Source organism: Neophocaena asiaeorientalis, unplaced genomic scaffold (assembly GCF_003031525.2).
Source record: "Neophocaena asiaeorientalis asiaeorientalis breed wild unplaced genomic scaffold, Neophocaena_asiaeorientalis_V1.1 scaffold15, whole genome shotgun sequence".
NCBI classification, from domain to species: Eukaryota; Metazoa; Chordata; class Mammalia; order Artiodactyla; family Phocoenidae; genus Neophocaena; species Neophocaena asiaeorientalis.
The window spans coordinates 723,259-742,388 of NW_020185328.1; the positions used below are offsets into that span (position 1 = coordinate 723,259).

General features: G+C 42.2%; 1 protein-coding gene across 4 annotated transcripts in view; it reads left to right on the forward strand.

Annotated features, from left to right (window-relative positions):
- IL12RB2 (interleukin 12 receptor subunit beta 2) overlaps positions 1 to 19,130 on the forward strand; it is an 80,741-nt gene continuing 61,611 nt past the window's right edge. The window contains exons 1-3 of one of the 4 annotated variants that reach the window (XM_024734589.1): positions 1 to 86; positions 11,313 to 11,424; positions 12,936 to 13,223. In XM_024734589.1, coding sequence (XP_024590357.1) covers positions 11,349 to 11,424; positions 12,936 to 13,223 — 364 coding nt within the window. In that variant the 5' untranslated portion in view covers positions 1 to 86; positions 11,313 to 11,348. Of the gene's footprint in view, positions 87 to 8,703; positions 8,822 to 11,312; positions 11,425 to 12,935; positions 13,224 to 19,130 lie in introns of those variants that run through there. The other 3 variants (XM_024734590.1, XM_024734592.1, XM_024734591.1) reach the window with 3 other exon arrangements.

Consider the following 19,130-nt stretch of genomic DNA (forward strand, 5'->3'; position numbering starts at 1 on the left):
CTGCCTGCGCCGCACGTGCGTCCCGCAGCACCCGGGCCATCGGCTCCGCGCCGCCCCGCAGCGGGCCCGCGGGCTGGAGACGCGCGGTGAGTGGCCGGGGAATCGGTGGGGCGCGGACGCTTGGGACCCCCGGCTTTCGTGCTTCGCTTCTCCCGGGGAGGGGGGTTTGGGGGCGGCCTCTGCTCATCTGGGTCCTCACTGTGGGCTGGACGTTCGCTTGAGAGTGCCGGGTCGCGGTTGGCCAGATGGAGCGGAGGGGCGCTCAGATTGAGTTTCCAAGGCGTTCGCAGAACGGTGGGAACGTGAGGAGGGGAGGGCTGGTGTCTGGAAACGGCAGCAGGTACCCGTCAGGGGCCAGCCTGGGTCCAGGCCCACGGGCGTGACTCGCGGCTCGGAAGTGGATCTTTTGTGAATAAGATATGGAGGAGTCTTACTTAGTCTTGCATGGGGGTGAATTGTCCCTTTCTCCGCAGCACTTTCCTGGGGCCTCTGTAGACGCAGAGTCCCCACCTGTCTAGTCACTAGCAGAATGCTCTGGGGCGAGCCGCCTGGCCAGTCGCTTTTCTCATCTGTGAAATGTCTCTTTAGAGAGGCTCTTTTCACTTGGTTGAGGGGCAGTAAAATACAAACATTGGAGGAGATTAAGTATCCCTGCGATTAGATCCAGGTTTTACGAATAGCAATGCAAATGCATACAAAAAGTTTTTTCCTGGTATCTCTAAAGAACAAGGCAAAACTCCGAATGTCTGTTACAATCCCCTAGGAGTATATCCTGTGTGGATAAAAGTCTTCGTTGAGCACCTACTATGGACTTGGCCCTTGGGTATCACTGTTATCCTCTATAATTCTTTAGAAACTCAGTGAACTGGTTATAAGTATTCCCGTTTTACAGATGTGGAAACTTTCACACTTTCACAGAGGTAGTGAGTTACAGGTTTTTGGCTCCAGACTCTGTGCTCCTTGCCTTTGCACCTCTGACTCAAAACATATCCACCTCCACTTGGGCAAACAAACATTAGATTCTGGTTCCCATTGACAAGGAATGGTACAGTGCCCTGTTTCTCTGTCCAGCATATAACTGAAAGGATCTTAGTGTCTGAGAGCTGATACTCTTTCCCTCCATTTTAATGTGAAATTCTCAATTCATTACTGTCACTTTCTTGGGCACAAAAGGCTCTAAAAGAGTTTGCAGCATTCTTTTATCACATATCATGTTTCTTGACTGTCATGATGTTTACATAAATTCCCAAATTTTGGCAAGCTTTGAATCTTTCTTACCTTAGAATGAGTTCTAGTGTGGAAAAAATTCTAAAGCAGATGTGAGATTTTTATGGGAGAAGAATCCTGTAAGTACAGTAGATGTACATCATTTCTCAACTGTGGACTTTTTTTTTTAATTGTACCTGCTTTGTTCTTTGGCCAATTATTTGTCATCTTTGCAATTACACTCGCAGCACTGCTCTCAACTTCTGCATGTACATTTGTGCAGGCTAATCTGGAAAGAAAGCCAAATCCCAAAGAAACTTTGTCCAATTTCCTTCGTTCTTGGAACATTGTGGTGTTCTTTGCTAATGGTAACAATGTGCTTTTAAAGTATAAATATGTATTGAACATCTGTTATGTTCAAGACGTTGTGCCGGTCATTGTAATATAAAGAAACGTAAGTCTCAGTTCCTGTCCTCAAAAAAGTTAAAACTGTTTAGGAAGACAATTATTATGAGAACACTTAGTATGTCATAAATTGTAAGTGGCATGAAGTCACCTTTTATGAAGGAGGTATGGGATCTAGTTTTAATCAAATTAATTCTTCAGTGATGAGCCAGATGAATGGGCCAAGAGAGAGGTCAAAAAGCAAGGCTGTCTAGCTTAATTCTAACAATGTCCTTGATAAGTAAATGATATTATCTTTTTTCTTATAATAATAATAATGGATGATAGTATTTATTGAGCTCTTTCTATATACCAGGCACTTTGCTAAGAGCTTCTCATTTAACTCCCACAATAATCCCGTGAGTTTGGTGCTATTTTTATTTTTATTTTACAATTGAGGAAACTCAAGCATGGAAGGTAGTTCTAATTTATCTAATTCTGAATTTACTTCTGGTTTTTCTGTATTATCGTGATCAACTTGCAGATCTCTCCACCTGCAGAATAGAGATACCAATAGTTACTTTATTTAGTAGAAGACCAAATGTTAACAACTCAGTCACATGCTCTGCATTGTGATAAATTGCTAAGTAAATGCCTATAAAAGATTATTAAGATTAGAATCTTAATTTACATCCCTTTTGCAGTAATATGCAGAAGAAAAGGAAAATATTAAGTAAAACAGGCAGAGGTGCTGAGATATGGGATTATTAGTGTCGAGATTTCGGTTGAATTTTTAGTTTATAGAAGAAACCTTGAGGAATATTGTAGCATGGTGATCATTAGTCTTTGTCTGCCCCCTAGACCCAGGGTGCCTCCAATTATATTAAGATAGTTGTGAAATTCCGAGAAAACTCTTAAAACAAAGTAATTGTAATGTGCTTTAATACTTTTAATGCCTTATAGCTCTAAGAAAAGACTCAGGGGTTGAAGCTACAAAACTTGCCAGGATTTTACAAGACTCAAGGATAAACCTGCCACTCCCATGCCATTGTCCATGAATAGAGACTTCAAGGTTAAATGTGTCAAAGGAGAGACTTTTCCAATAAGCTAAGGAAGAAAAGTTAGTGAAAGAGATCTAATTTTCTCAATAAATGTGGATTGCCATTTTTTCAGAGTTACTTGTGATGATGACACAGGTAGAAGTGGAGAAACCAGGATGACACCTGACCCCAGGATGATCCTCTGGCCCTAAATACCAGGCTCTTTCCAGTATATCATCCTTTTCAGTAAAAGATGGCTTATTTTATTTATAGCTATTGAAGGATGCAGAGAGTGAAATTAGAGAAGATTGGATTGTTGAAACTTAATTGAACAAGTGCCATGAAAATTGTAGCCTTGTGAAGCTAATCGAAGAAAGAAAAAAACATAGCAAATAACACCAACTGATCTGAAAGTACCTTGTTTCTTCAAGACTCCATCCACGTCTTATTTCTTCTTTCTTTATTTCCTGTTTATTGCTCTATTGTAGGAATGCTTGTTCAATTTATAAGACAGTTCACAGTACACATGACTCTGGGGTTGGGGCCTGATAAGATTCCCTAATGCATTTTAAATGTAATTTGTTTACACACAACATTTCAGGAGCCAGTATATTATGTCCAGGGTGATATATCTGAATTGGAAATAGAGACGAATAGGTCTGACAGAACATTCCAGAAAAACAGGAAAGAAGGGAAAAAAGCATAAGGGGATCTTTGTTAAGAAAAATTATAAAGAGGTCATAAAGCGGGAAAGGAGAAAACACCCTAAAATTTAAAAAAAGAGAGAGAGAGGGACCCAAACTTCAGAAGTCTCCTGAATTCAAGCAAGAGAAGAAAGTTCCTGTAAATGGGTAAAATTAGGACTACAAATGCTAACCAGTGAGATGAGAGAAGGTTCAAGAGAGCCTCAGCAGCTGCATAAGAAAGGAAAACAGGTGTGCGTCCAATTCGGCTCATGTAATGGGGGTTGGAACTGTTGGCTAGAAAGAAGAAAAAGCAGAAGGGGTTGATGTGGTTACTTTCCTTCCCCTTTAAGCCATCTGACATGACATTATGAAGGGGGTGATTTGATGATCTGAGGCTGGCAGGCCAGGGTTTGTCCATGTTATGGCTTGTTCGATTTTTTCAACAAATGGTAGACTCAGAAGCAAAAAGGAGATGATGCTTTGGTCAGGAAACTCTTCTTTTTCATGACATAGCCCATGGAAAGGTATGGGGAAGAGAAGGTTGGCTCCAGTGGCTGAGTTGCAAGTTAGCTACTTGGTGGACCTGATTTTCCTCTTCCATCCTCAGAGTGGAATAGATCATTAGAGATGGTTACTATTGTATGTACACTGGGTTTTATTGTTTGACCTTCTTTTGAGGGAGGTGGGTGATTCAACCTTCTGAAAACTAAAGCATTAGTCATTGTAAGTGCTTTACTAGATGGGTATCATAAAGATTGTATGTAATGTACATCAAACATAATAAAAGATCAACAAACTGTAGCATTAGTATTAAGGGCAGTGTTAATATTAGCGTTATTTCTAGTTTTATGCTGCTATAGTTGCAACTGATCAGAAGCAATCTTACCTGCTAGAAGTAATCTTGGATTAGAAATTGGGACACCTCTGTTCTGATCTGGATTCTGCTATTAATGTGACCTTTGGACCTTTGGCAAGTCCCTTCTTTTCTCTAGGGCTCAGTTTATCTGTATATAAAATGAGCAATGTAGGGCTTCCCTGGTGGCGCAGTGGTTGGGAGTCCACCTGCCGATGCAGGGGACAGGGGTTCGTGCCCCAGTCCGGGAAGATCCCACATGCTGCGGAGCGGCTGGGCCCGTGAGCCATGACCACTGAGCCTGCACGTCCAGAGCCTGTGCTCCACGATGGGAGAGGCCACAACAGTGAGAGGCCCGCGTACCACAAAAAAAAAAAAAATGAGGAATGTAGAATACATGACCTCCAAAGTGTTGTCTCTGTACTGATCTGCCACCAGTAAGATATGTCTGTCAGTAGCTTTGCTGGCAGAAGAGAATGATTTTGTACCCTGCCTCATTGCGTCAACTGGGTAATTAACGGCACGTATTTATAAGGCAGACAGCCTTAATGCACATTCAGAACAATCACTTGGTTGTTCTCTGGCGGCCCAGACTCAAATGTCAGCTTTTAGGAGGGGAAAGGAGCAGTAGGACATGGTAATTATTGGCTAACCTTTGAGGTTCCTTCCTCCTCTGAGTTATTAAATTCTTTGATAGCCAGGGCTAAGACTGCCTAACATATGACCTTTTACCTTGTCTAACAAAACATACAATTCCAATACGTTGAAAGTCGTAAACGATTTAGAAAAGAGATACAAAAGCTGGACCCAGAAAGAAGGAATTCTTTGATAGCCAGGGCTAAGACTGCCTAACATATGACCTTTTACCTTGTCTAACAAAACATACAATTCCAATACGTTGAAAGTCGTAAACGATTTAGAAAAGAGATACAAAAGCTGGACCCAGAAGGGAAAATGGGAGCTAGCCTCAGTGGAGTGCCTACCCTGTGCTAGGTATTCTCATGGGTCCATGACACTGGCATATTCATCCTCCTAGTGACTTTGTCTAGGTAGGTATTCCTGAACTCATTGCATGAATGAGGAAATGGCCCCCTGACAGTTAACAGCACACAGTAGAACTGAGATTCACTAGGCTTTTTCTTTTCCACAATACCATGCTGCCCCTTGAGCTTACTATGGTGCTACAGAAGAAAAGTGATGTGGAAGTAGGAAGAGTTCTTGCCTACATGAAATTACCACCTGTGGTAAGGGTTTTTCCTAGCCTAGTCAAATATGATTTTAGCTGTTTATTTTGTGCTTCTTGGAGAAGTGGGGAAAGAGAGGCTCACTGAGGGGGAATTGTCTCTGCCCTCCTGCCAGTTGCTTTATTTCTGGCTGGTCCCCGCCCCCCTCATTGAGATGTTGTTTTCACTGTCTGGAAATTGTCACCACTTGAGTGATGAGTCAGTGACATAGCACACTCTTTGATTTTCTGATTCAAGACAGAGTTGTAGTTTTAATATTGACCCTCCAGGCAGACTGTATGAAGGATGTTTACAGTTGATAGGAGGTTTCATTTTATTGGAAGATACCTCATTTACTTGAAGGTCTTTGTGGTTCTGAGTTTCTTATACATGAAGCAGCTATTTTATCTGGTCATTCAGAGGAAATGAGCATGTTTGTGTTTGAATCAATGTACTATATAAACTCAAATTTATCCTCTATTTTGCCTATTTCATATATAGGTGTGTGTATATATCTATCATATATATACATATTTCAGATATATACATTTTTTAAATTCTTATAATAACCAAGTAATGTTTTACTATTGAATATTTTACTATTTGGAGAATGTTATCGCTTCATAAGTTGCAAGGCACATTGAAAGATACCCTGTAGATACCCTTTGCAGTTAAGAAGCAGAAACCTATTTAATCCCTATATATCTGTTCATTCAGTTATCTTCTAATTCAATCCATAATTTCCTTTATGCCAGAATATTCCAAGGCTTAATGAAAACTAACGAATTTTAAACTAAACTAAGGTAGCTACAATAAAAAAAGACTTATTAATGATGTCGAACACCATGTAGCAGAATAAGATTTAATGTACTTTTAATGTATTGTAGTTATATTAAACTAAACCAGAAGTAAAAAACAGAAAAACCATTTAAATTTCATTCAGTTCAACACATGCCTTTAATGTGCTACGGATTGTGGCCTCTGCCCATGAGGAACTTGCAAGCTAATGGAGGAGACAAGCTGATACCAGAAGAAATTAGTCCTATTTAATACAACAGGTGCTAAGATAGGAGGATGCCAGGATGCTATGAAGATACTAGTAGGAGGCTTTAGTCTACCTAAAGACATCAATAAGGCTAAGATCTGGCTACTTCTTTCCATCTCTGCTGCTATCACTGTGGTCCACATCACCATCATTTCCTACCTGGGCCTCCCCAGGTGCTTCCTAACTGGTCTGCTTGCTTCTACTCCAGCCTCCATACACAGAGCCAAGACTAGTTTTTCTGTTTGTTTGCTTTTGTATTTGTGTGTGTGTTTAATGTAATTCATATCTTGTGATACCCTAGTTAAAACCCAGTTAAATAAATAAATAAAACCTCTAATGATATACCAATGGTTTCCCATAGATTGGAGAGTAAAATCCAGGCTCCCTTCCATGGCAAACAAGCCCATGGTAGATCTGGCTCCTACCTTCTTCTCAAATTTCATTTCATACCATTCTCCCCAGAGTCACTTTCCCCAGATACCCTGACCTTATTTCTATGCCTCAACCACAGCAAGCTTGTTCCTTTGCCTCCAGGCTTTGCACTCAACATTTATTCTGTCAGGAAGTCTTTTTGAGTCTTTGTCTGGCCTGTGCCAATCTCAGCTCAAGTTTCACCTCCTAGAAACACCTTCATTGACTGGCTTCTCTCCTCCTCGGGTTCTCTCTCCCCTTAGCCTCTCTTATTCTTTCGTCATTATCTGAAGGTATCTGTTTGTTATTTATTTGTCTTTTGTCTACCTTCTCCAGAATGTTGGTTCCATGAGACCTAAAACCTTGTCTGTCTTTTTCTCCACTCTCTCCCAAGTCCTTGGCACATAGCAATGGCTAAATATATATTTGTTGAATAAATGACTGAATAGAAGGTGCCGGAGCTGAGTTGGGCTGGATGAGTAAGACTTAGCCAATCTGGGGCTTCCCTGGTGGCGCAGTGGTTAAGAATCCGCCTGCCAGTGCAGGGGACATGGGTTCAAGCCCTGGTCCGGGAAGATCCCACATGCCACGGAGCAACTAAGCCCGTGCGCCACAACTACTGAGCCTGCGTTCTAGAGCCCGCGCTCCTAGAGCCCGTGCTCTACAACAAGAGAAGCCACCACAGTGAGAAGTCTGTGCACCGCAGCAAAGAGTAGTCCCTGCTCGCCTCAACTAGCGAAAAGCCCGGGTACAGCAACAAAGACCCAACACAGCCAAAAATAAATTAAATAAATTAAAAAAAATACCATCCACTAAAAAAAAAAGACTTAGCCAGTCTAAGAACATTGGAAAGGTAAGAGAATAACATGAACAAAGACACAGAAGCATGTATTGGCATGGGATGTGCAGCTCAGTGTTACTAGACAACAGTGTCATCAGTGGTGGATGTGGCTGGTAATGAAGACAGGAATTAGCTCACAGAAGCTATTGTGTGCCATGACCTGGGCCTTCATGATTTAGAGAGAGCAAAACTGTTGGATTTCAATTTAGATCAGTGTTTCTCAAACATTTTAAACCAAGACCCAGAGAATACATTTTACAGTATATGTGAGCTGAGGGTCATCTCCAGATTTCAGAGGCACCACCTTCCTTGGCCCATAACCCCCTCCCTCCATCTTCAAAGGCAGCAGCACAGTCCTCGCTCTACAGCTGTCTGACCGACCCTTCTGCCTCCCTCACCCACTTTTAGGGACTCGCGTAATTAGATCAGGCGCATCTGGGTGTCCAGGATAACCTTCTCCCCTCAAGGTCCCTAACTTTAGTCACATCTCCAAAGTCCCTTTGTTGTGCAACATAATATATTCACAGGCCTGGGGATTAGGGCATGGACGTCTTTGGTGGGCCATTATGCTGCCTACCACTGGGACGTTTATAGGGAATTGTCTATAGCCCCTCCATCCCTCCTTCCCTTCTCTCGTTCAAAAAAGACATATTGAGTACTCTTTCCCAATGCCAAGTGCTCGCATACGGCAGTGAGCAAGACAGTCAAAGTTCCTGCTCTCATGGTGGCTTAAACTCTAGCACAAAGGCAGATGACAAATAAGACAATCAAATAAATAAATAAGATAGTTACAGATTGTATCATGAAGTAAATAAGGTGATGAGTAGAAAGGAGATGGCCAAGACCACTTTAGCTGAGTGGTCAGGGAGGGGCTCTCTGAGGAAGTGACACATGATCTGAGGTCTGAGAGATGTAAGCCAGTCAGCCACTAAGAAGAGCCAGGGGAAGAGGATTCTAGCAGAGGAAATGAAAAGCGCAGAGTCCCCGGAGCAGCAAAGGGCATGTCTTGCTCAAGGAACAGTCTGAAGGCCAGTGTGAATGAAGCAGAGCTGGCAAGGCAAAAACGTAGAGCAAATGATGGTGGCAAGATAGGAGACATGAAGCCATGCAGTGGCTGAGAGAGTCATGTATGGTAAGGACTTGGGATTTTTTTTTTAACAGCAATGGGGACCTGTTGATTTTTTTTTTTTTTTTTGCGGTACGCGGGACTCTCACTGTTGTGGCCTCTCCCGTTGCGGAGCACAGGCTCCGGACGCGCAGGCTCAGCAGCCATGGCTCATGGGCCCAGCCGCTCCGCGGCATGTGGGATCCTCCCGGACCGGGGCACGAACCCGTGTCCCCTGCATCGGCAGGCGGACTCTCAACCACTGCGCCACCAGGGAAGCCCTGTTGATGGGTTTTAAATAGAGGTGATATGAAGCAGGTAACATAATCTGATGTATGTTTTTAAAAGGTAGTCAGCTATGTGAAAATGACTTAGAAAGGGGCAAAGATGGATGGAGAGGCACATTAAGGAGCTACTGCAGTCATCTAGGGGAGAGAGGACAGTGGTTTGGACTGGGATGAGGATGGTAGAAATAGAAGTGGACTGATCTGTGATGTATTCAGGAGATAAAATTGACAGGACTTAGTGATGGTTTGGCTGTGGGGCATGAGAGAGAGGGTGGAATCGAGGATGACGTCTAGGTTTTTGAGCAATTCAGGGGATAAAAATGTTATTCACGGAGGTAGAAAAGGCTGGAGGAAGAACCAGTTTGGAGAAGGGAGACCAAAAATTCAATTTGAATATGTTAATATTGAGCAGTCTCTTAGATGTCCAAGAAGTGATGCCAAGGAGACATACGTATGAGACTAGAGCTCAGAGCAATGTCTGAGTTGAAGATAAGCATCGGAGAGTCTTTAGCATACAGATGGTATCTAGAGCCAGGTGACCAGAGGAGATCCCTCGGGAGAGACTAGAAATAGAGACAAAAATGTCTTGAGTACACTGAGGTCCTCCAAGACCTAACAGGAGGAGGAGGAAGAGCCACCAGCAAAGATTATTGAAAAGATGCTGATATTATTTGGGGGCTTCCCTGAGTGATGATTGAGTTAGAGGCAGAGGAGTCAAAAGAGCAAGTGGGGCTTCCCTGGTGGTGCAGTGGCTGAGAGTCCGCCTGCCGATGCAGGGGACGCGGGTTCGTGCCCTGGTCCGGGAAGATCCCACATGCCGTGGAGCGGCTGGGCCTGTGAGCCATGGCCGCTGAGCCTGTGTGTCCGGAGCCTGTGCTCCGCAACGGGGGAGGCCACAACAGTGAGAGGCCCGTGTACCGCAAAAAAGGAAAGAACAAGTGGACACTTTCTAGAAGCCCACTAGGGCAGGACTGTTGTATCTCTAGCACTTAACACGGTGCCTGGCAGATGAAAGGTAGCCATCACTGTTGAATGAATAAGTGAATTTTTCTGAGGCTCTCCAGTACGTTCTGGCCCATTTCTAGGTATGGGAATGCGAGGTGAACATTTGCATTGGCTGGTTGCCAGTGGCCCAACATCACACAGCTTTTCAGCCTGCTTCATGAATTTCTGGCCCACCTTTAATAGAATTTAGGGATTTGCTAAAGCCATTCCTTAAGTTTAAAGTTGGAAACAAACAGAAATCACCAGCTTGTGTTTTCCAAATCATTCAAGGTAAAAATACTCAGTAAAATAAATAAATAATGAATTAACAAGCAAACAAACAAAATTGAACTTCTATAGAAAACCCAAACAGACCCCTAAGAACCCTTGGAATTCTTTTCTTACTGCCAAAGAGATCAATCTTTCACTGAATTCTTGGTGGGGGGGCAGGGTGTGTGTGGTTATGAGCCATTTTTTAAAATTTATTATTTATTTTTTTATTTTTTTTATTTTTTATTTTTTTGTGGTTCGCGGGCCTCTCACCGCTGTGGGCTCTCTCGTTGCGGAGCACAGGCTCTGGATGCACAGGCTCAGTGGCCATGGCTTACGGGCCTATGAGCCACTTTTTAATCTCCTGTTACACATAACTAGATCAGAAATTCTCACTACTGGAGCTTCCCTGGTGGTCCAGTGGCTAAGACTTCGCCTTCCAAAGCAGGGGGTGTGGGTTCCATCTCTGGTCAGGGAGCTATGATCCCACATGCCTTGCGGCCAAAAAAACCAAAACATAAAACAGAAGCAATATTGTAACAAATTCAGTAAAAGACTTTAAATTTTAAAAATTAATAAAAAGAAAGAAATTCTCACTACTCTTGGAATTTAATACTACTGCGTTTGACTATGATGATGCAGCCCTGTTTGGAAGAAAAAAGTTTTGTGTGAGACTGAAGCTCAGAAGGTTAAGTAACTTGCCCAATAGTCTCAAAGTATTTAAACCAGTTCTAAAGGACTCCAAAGGCCAGATCTCTTCCCCCACCCTTTGCTGACCCCAAGAAGCTTAAATGACATGGGGGTTAGAGGTGGCTAAGATTTTCAGTTTACTAGTTTTAAAGGTAAACTTCATTAAAAACAAAAAAATCTTAACAACGTGAAGAAAATTAAAGGGGCATTTTAAGCCCTCTGAATAGTATTGGTTCTGGTATTTTGTGAATGTATTTAACATGAATGAATTTGTCTTCTTTTACAAGGAAAAATACAGAGGTGTATCCCAGAGTTGACTGTTCATGGCACATACAGTTAACGGGTGCCCATTGGCACTTATTTTTATCGTCGTGTGGCTGTTAGTTAAAGCAAAAATAGGTAAGATATTTCTGTAATTTAATCTGTGGAGGGATTTTTGGTTTAAATTCTCAGTTATAGATGAAATATGCATTTGTGGTAAATGTTCTGGTAGTTGGTCTTTTGTAGTCAATCTTCTGTCAAGTTTAAGTGGATAAGTCTGGTTCTATGTCTGTTGCTAATATGTATTTTATTTCATTAATACTAATGATTAAGAGTCCAATGATATCTTTTCCTTTTAACAAAATGGCTAGGTATCAAGCTAGGCATCATGAATGAATGTTTTACATTATAGTGCATTTTAACAGAGGGTATTCATGGATGGATTCAGCTCCGCTAAAAAAATAATGGCTGGCATTTTCTTTGCTGTTTTTATTGGCATCTTATTTTTTACTTTCTGGCCCCTTAGGATCAAAGAAACAGAAAACAAAAATATAAGTAAGATAAGAGAGAGAAAGAGACATAGTTCTGAAAATAAAAATGGAAACTTTTCAGAATTCAGTATTTCCTTTATTTGATTTGAATAACTTTTTTACCAATTTGTTTATGGTAGTTGATACAAGCAATCTGATAATTACCAAAAAAGGCTTTCAGTGGAGGCTTTATATCACATCTAAAAATTCAAGGTGAGTCTATAATTCTGAGGTTTTTTTTTTTTCTTTTTTTCATCAGCAGTAGTGAGTACTACCCAAAACTGCTAATTTCTGATTAGTTGTCGTATCTACATATACAAAACCTCCTAGAGAGTAAGAATGACCTCTCTTTAAGAGTTTATTGTGGGACCTGGCATATAGAAAATAATATGGAGAACTCTTTTTAAAAGAAGAATACATTCATGTGATTTCGTATTAGCTGTATTGGGCAATGGTTCATCCTACCTAGGGTCTTACATCTTGAAGGAATACCATGGTAAGACTTGATTTCCATCCTTGATGCAAACTACACATACAGAGCCCCTAAATATTTTCTCTTTGTTATAAAATAATAGATTACACATACTTTATACCTCTAATATAGCAAGAGAGGGAATTATTCCCAAATCTGCCCTTTAACATTTGTAATAGCCTTTTAAACATTTCTAATAGCTTGTTAATCATTTTGGTATGAGTATTGAAGTAAGTGTTATAAATCATAAGTGGGGATGGAAACAAATGTGATTTATTCTGGGAAGTGATTTTTAGTAGTCTGGTGAATAATTTGCATATAAGAGAGATTGGTTTTTCCTAGAACTGTGCTCCTGAATGTTCTTCCAACCCTATTTTCTCACCACTTTCCTATTTATAGTTCTGGTTATAGTATTACTGTTTTGAGAAGGATGTACATTTTAATTCAAATACAGTTAGACTTTAATATGGTTGCCTTCTCTCCTCATTGTGCTTCACCAATACAGCCAGAGCAATGTAGCTTATGTATATTTCCATCATTTGACAGGGTTAGTTTTATCCAGCTTTGGGGAATTACACAAACCCTCCATCTTGCAGTGGGTTTCTTATATGCCATCTTATGTCTTTTGCATTTGTGTCTTATTGCAGATGTGTGCAAGAGAGGGGATGTGACTGTGCAGCCTTCCCATGTAATTTCACTTGGGTCAGCTGTCAACATTTCGTGCTCTTTGAAGACCAAACAAGGCTGCTTGCAATTCTCCAGTTTTAACAAGTTAATCCTCTACAAGTTTGACAGAAGAATCTATTTTCAGCATGGTCACTCACTCAGCTCACAAGTCACAGGTCTTCCCCTGGGTACAACCCTGTTTGTCTGCAAACTGGCCTGTAGCAGTAATGACGAGATTCGAATATGTGGGGCAGAGATCTCCGTTGGTGGTGAGCATTCCATCCTGAATTCCTAAAAATTGGTGATCTTCTTGTATTCGTCATGATTAAGCAGAAATCCAAGTAGAAGACAGTGTTCTTTCTTCTCCCACCACAAGGATATATTTAATCTTTTTGTTAATATAAATTTATTTATTTATGGCTGCATTGGGTTTTTGTTGCTGCACGTGGGCTTTCTCTAGTTGTGGCAAGAAGGGGCTAGTCTTCCTTGCGATGTGCGGGCTTCTCATTGCGGTGGCTACTCTTGTTGTGGAGCACGGGCTCTAGGCACGTGGACTTCAGTAATTGTGGCACATGGGCTCAGTAGTTGTGGCACACGGGCTTAGTTGCTCCGCGGCATGTGGGATCTTTCCGGACCAGGGCTCGAACCTGTGTCCCCTGCATTGGCAGGCAGATTCTTAACCACTGCGCCACCAGGGAAGTCCCGGATACATTTAATCTTGATAGTAACATAAGCACCTCAATGTAAGAAGTCCAGAAATCAATAGAACTGGGATCACATTTAGTAAGTCTCCTCTTCCTTCTCTCTTTTCCACCCCTCTCCTCCCCTCTCTCTTTCGCTCCTCTTTTTGGCCATTAAGACCATTTACCTATTGCCCGTGGGCTCCAATGGCAGGAAAATGGCTCTCCACAGCTGAGTCTTCATGCCTTCTTACTTATGAGAATTGTTCAAAGCCACTGCCCCCCAAGAAGAAGAGAGATGTCTCTTTTGACTTATGCAGCCCAGGCTGATACCCAAGGCTGAGCACTTTTCCTCTCTCTGACTTAATGCACAAAAAATAGTTCTTCCATCCACCTCACTCCTGACCACTGGTTATCAGACTTAGCAGAGGTTAAGAGAGAACTATCATCATACTTAGTATCTTTTCCTGGGTTTTCTAGAAAACTGCATGAGACAAAACTGACGTGCTAAGACTTCATGGGGGGAGGGGAGTTGTACAGTTCTAGAGAAGCAAGAGTGAGGGAATGAACTAGGAAAGGAGCAGAGCAAACACGAGGTGGTTAAGTGACTGAGCTGGCCTTGGCATCAACAGAAGATACAGCTGGTTTCTTGGTCAGTAGCGACATCCCCAGAAAGAACATATAGAAATAGAGTGACACGTGAAAGAATTAACAGTCTGCCATCGGTCAGAGTTCACCCACAGAGCACCAACTCCCCCGCACTGCTTGCTTGCACTGTGTGTGGGCTCCTCCACGCAGCCGTGGGGAGAAAGAACTAAGATGTCAGAGTTGGCGTCTGCAGCCTGAGCCACAGTGCACAGGGTGAGCCAACAGCACACCTTCCTGCAGCCTGCAGCCTGCAGCCTTAAAGGCCCAGCCCAGCAAGCCAGTGAGCATACATAGGCCCTGAGCGATCCCACGGCACTCTGTGCCTCTGTGGATCCAGGGAAGCTCCGAAGGGGCAGGTGAGAGGCATAAGAAGAGTGGGAGGAATTGCTGCAGTAGGCTGACTGACCAAGATGCAAGGACAGGGTCCCTCTCATAAAGAGAGTGACATAGACCTCAGTGAGACTCTTCAGGATGGAAAGAGTCTCTTTCCCTCTTCTAGGGAAGAGGCTTCCATCCTCTTCTCTGTGACCTATAAGAAGGTGGTCGGTACCAGGCGGTCTTCCTGGAGGTCAACCACAAGCATTGAGCAGAACACCAAGCAAACGTCTAAGCAAATCATTTGTGGGCACGGAGGCATAAACTAGGTCCTGTACTCCTCTTCCAGATCAGGGGCTCCTGTTCACACCACTTATGGGTCACGTACTCTCAGCTCTGATAGCCTGTGGTGTAGTGAAAGGTACCTAGGCTTTGAATCTCAACACTGCCACTAGCAGTGGACTCTTAGACAATTTCAATTCTCTGAGTCTCGGTTTCTCCATTTGTGTGATGAAGATACTAACACCTACCTCATAAGATGGTTGTAGTGATTAAATGACACCTTGTATGCAAAGTGCTTAACCTAGTACCGGTCACAGAGGAGGCACTTAAGTGACGAGCGCTAGGGTTGCAGTTCCATCGGTTTTACTCTTTCCTTCATGTGTGCAGCATGCTGAGCGCTGAGCCTGTTTCTCTTGAAAGGAAGTATAAGCATTGGTTATAGACAAAGTGAAAATTTTTTCTTAAAATCACCATTAGTCCTCACCTCCCTTGTCCTCAGAACACCTGAATATTTCATCCAGGTAATTCACAATCTTACAGCCCATCATACCATATTGGTATCAGACATTCTCAGCCCTGTGATGTCAGTTCCAGGTGTCCACAGTGCTGCAGGTGTTTTCTTCTTATTTAGGGGGCTAACAATGGCCTTGAAAGTCAGTATCTTTGCAGATGTCCTTAAGCCATTCCATTCCATTTCCTATCTTTGCTTAGGTGCATGAGAGTGATGTAACCCCTTTTCACTTGTTTACTTTTTTTTTTTTTTTTTTTTTTTTGCGGTACGCGGGCCTCTCACTGTTGTGGCCTCTCCCGTCACGGAGCACAGGCTCCGGACGCACAGGCTCAGCGGCCACGGCTCACGGGCCCAGCCGCTCCGCGGCATATGGGATCTTCCCGGACCGGGGCACGAACCCGCGTCCCCTGCATCGGCAGGCGGACTCTCAACCACTGCGCCACCAGGGAAGCCCTCATTTGTTTACTTTTCCATCCAGAGGTTGTGGATACATCTGTGACAGTTTGCAGCATCAGGAGATCTAGGGAGATGGTGGGGGGTGTCTGCCCAGTGCAGCTCAGTTGGGTGACACTGCTGGAATGTTGCTTGTGCTGTATACTCAGGTGGTAACCACACTATCAAATGGCTGCTCTTTGAACAAGTTTAGCACCTTCGAGGTGAAGAACTGACTGGAAGCAACACCTTTTTCTGAGTATGGCTAGTCATTCCAAGAAGAGACACAATGAATGTTGGTTTCACCCAGTGTAGTAAGCTTAAACCTATCTAGTGAGGGAGTGAGCAGCCCATTTTCTTTTTTGTGAGAAGCAGTAGCCCATAGTGCCATTGCATACTCTGAGTGGGCCTGTCATAAAGCTGACCGGTTCTTCAGAACTGGGAATGGGTGAATGGCCTTTAAGCCTTCTCTTTCTGGCCCCTTCCTGGGCTTGTGCTGCTCTGCTGCCTGGAGCTCATCCAAATTGTGCGGTAACTAAACAACCAGTGCTCTACCTAACCTCAGAGGATTGGGCCACTAACTACTTGGACAATCAAGGAAATAAATGAAAGACAATGGATCCTTGCTTAGTTGTTTTCAATATATGTTTAGCTGTTGATATTTCCGAAAGCTGTTTTTCTAAGACCTTTTATTTCACCTAGTAAGTAGGGCTTTTAAAAATAATAAGGATAATACGCACAACAATTCATTACATGGTAAACCATTTTAATTTTCAGAGACTTTGATTTCTGACCTTTCCTTAGCATCGGCTATTATATATTTGTATTGAAGAGAATCACATCTGGTTTCTCCTGGGACAGACAGTCTCTGCCCAAACCAAGTCCTGGGCTGAAGTAGGTAGACACCTTGATTTCATGGTCCAGGGAACTCACACTGAGAAAGTTGACTTGATTTGTGGGTAAGAGCTGTGGTCTTTAAAATGAGATGCTCTGCAGACTTTTAGGAGTGAAGGTGAGGGTGAGTAACTTTTTCGTTAAGCAAAAGTGCCAGGTACTTTATCTCATTTGGTCATCAGAAGACTGTATGAAGCGTTAGGGTAATGATGCTGGTTTGAACACATGCATTTACTTTCATTCCTTGTGAAATAAAGCCAAGATGCAGTAAAAAAAAAAAAAAAAAAAAAGTTTTCTAGGGGCACAAACCCTAAAGGACAAAAGGAATGGGAGGGGAGACACAGGAACAAAGTTTTGGAAGCTGGAAAACAGGTGGGCCAGTGATAATTGGCTTAGCCTACAGCTGGCAGTGAGAAACTTCAAGATGCAACCTGATTTAATGCAGAAGCTCCCACCCCAGACAGACAGAAATTGGTGATACCGTATACTGCTGGGAGTGAGGGTAGCAGTGGGGATAAAAATGGGAGATTTTAATTGAAAAATCTATTTAAAAAACAGATTCTCAGATTCCCTTCCCAATTTCATGTATCCAGTTACTTGCTGCTTTTCTACACTGGCATAGCCCTGGAGGCCTGGTATCAGAGGGCCACTGAGCTAGTTTCAGCCCATTCAGTTGAGATTGGTGGTATGCACTGAAAAACAGAAGGATGAAAAGGATGCTGGCATATAGCTCCCTTCAGACCTGTACCCTCCTCCTGGCAGATTAGAAAATCGTTTTCTGGAAATCAGACCAGGCTAAGAGGAAATATCTAAAATTATTTGCAATAGAGGTTCCTAAGAAACCCTAGTCAGATCACCCTGGAGTGAAACTCAGAGTCAACAAATGTCCCTCAACTGACATATCCACAGAGCTCCAATCTATAATGTAGCGTTCCCCCTCCTATATATGAGTAAAAATACAAGGATCCAGGAATTCCCTGGCGGCCCAGTGGTTAGGACTCAGCGCTTTCACTGCCAAGGGCCTGGGTTCAATCCCTGGTTGGGGAACTAAGATCCCACAAGCCACACAGGGTGGCCAAAAATAAAAAAAATAAAAAATAAAAAAAAAAACAAGGATCTGAGGAAAATGCCTAACATGGAGAACAGAAACTGAAACAAACATGTGGAACAAAGCATAGAAGCAAAGTGGAAGAAACAGATGTATTCAGGAAGAAGAAATGTTAAGAAACAAAATCTATCCTTGATACACTTAGGAATTAAGAGCAAATATTGCATGTAGAACAAAAATAGGATGCTATAAAAAGGAAATATTCAGAGAATAAAAAACATCCCCCCCACCAAAAAATAAGTGGAAATGAAAAACTCAATAGGAGGGAAGAAATGTAAACTGAGGAGGTTTTTTTCCTCATATTAGAGCAAAAGGATCAGGAGTTTTAAAATATAGGAGATAAAATACAAAATTAGAGAAGAAGGTCCAACCTATGAAACTAGGGATTTTTAGAAAGAAAAAAACAGATAAGAATTATCAGAGAAATAATTCAAAAATGTTTCCCAAAATAAAAACTAAAAGTTCCCAGAAGTTATGATCTCTTTGAGAATCCATAAGAATGAAAGAAAAGAGACCCCATTAAGCACAGTCTATACTCAGCCAAAGTATCAGTCAAGTGTGAGGGTAGAATAATGACATTTTTAGCCATGTTCAAAATATTTCCTCTCCTGCAACCTTTCCCAGGGAACTACTGGAGGATATACTCCACCAGCACAAGTAATTAAATCAAGAAAGAAGAAAGCATTGGATCTAAGAAACAGGAGATCCAACACAGGGAAAAAAAAAAGAGAAGGAATTTCCAGGACACTGAGGTCTGGCAGTTCCAGAAAGATAGCTGTGTACAGGCATAGAGGCAAACCCATCTTACTGGAAAGTTCCCAAGGCTCCCGGAAACTGGTCTCCAAGCAGATGAAACAAATAGAATTCTCAGTGCTTCTGAGTATGTTGAACAGTGATTCAGATAATTGACTTGAAAGTTTGGAATTATATTAATAATAAAGAAACTAAACAAATGGAAAAACAAGAAAATGACTACCTCCAAGATAAACAAGAAGTTGTACATAAAATGAAAAGTTAACATAGTATTAGTCATAAGCGGTTGTATATACAGATGTATAAAGTATACATATAAATGTATACATGTATATATGTATATCTATATATACACATATGAGTCTATTATCCTAGGAAAAGAAAGAGTTTATTATTCCATTAAACAAAACTCTATGAGCTACATATTGTTCTACTCACTTTATAGATGAAGAAACCGAAGCTCTGAGAAGCTCATCTGGGCAAGATCACACAGTGGGTACTTACTGTCCCCAGATCTATGGTGTGTGCCAAGGACAAAAAAAGCTTTTATTCC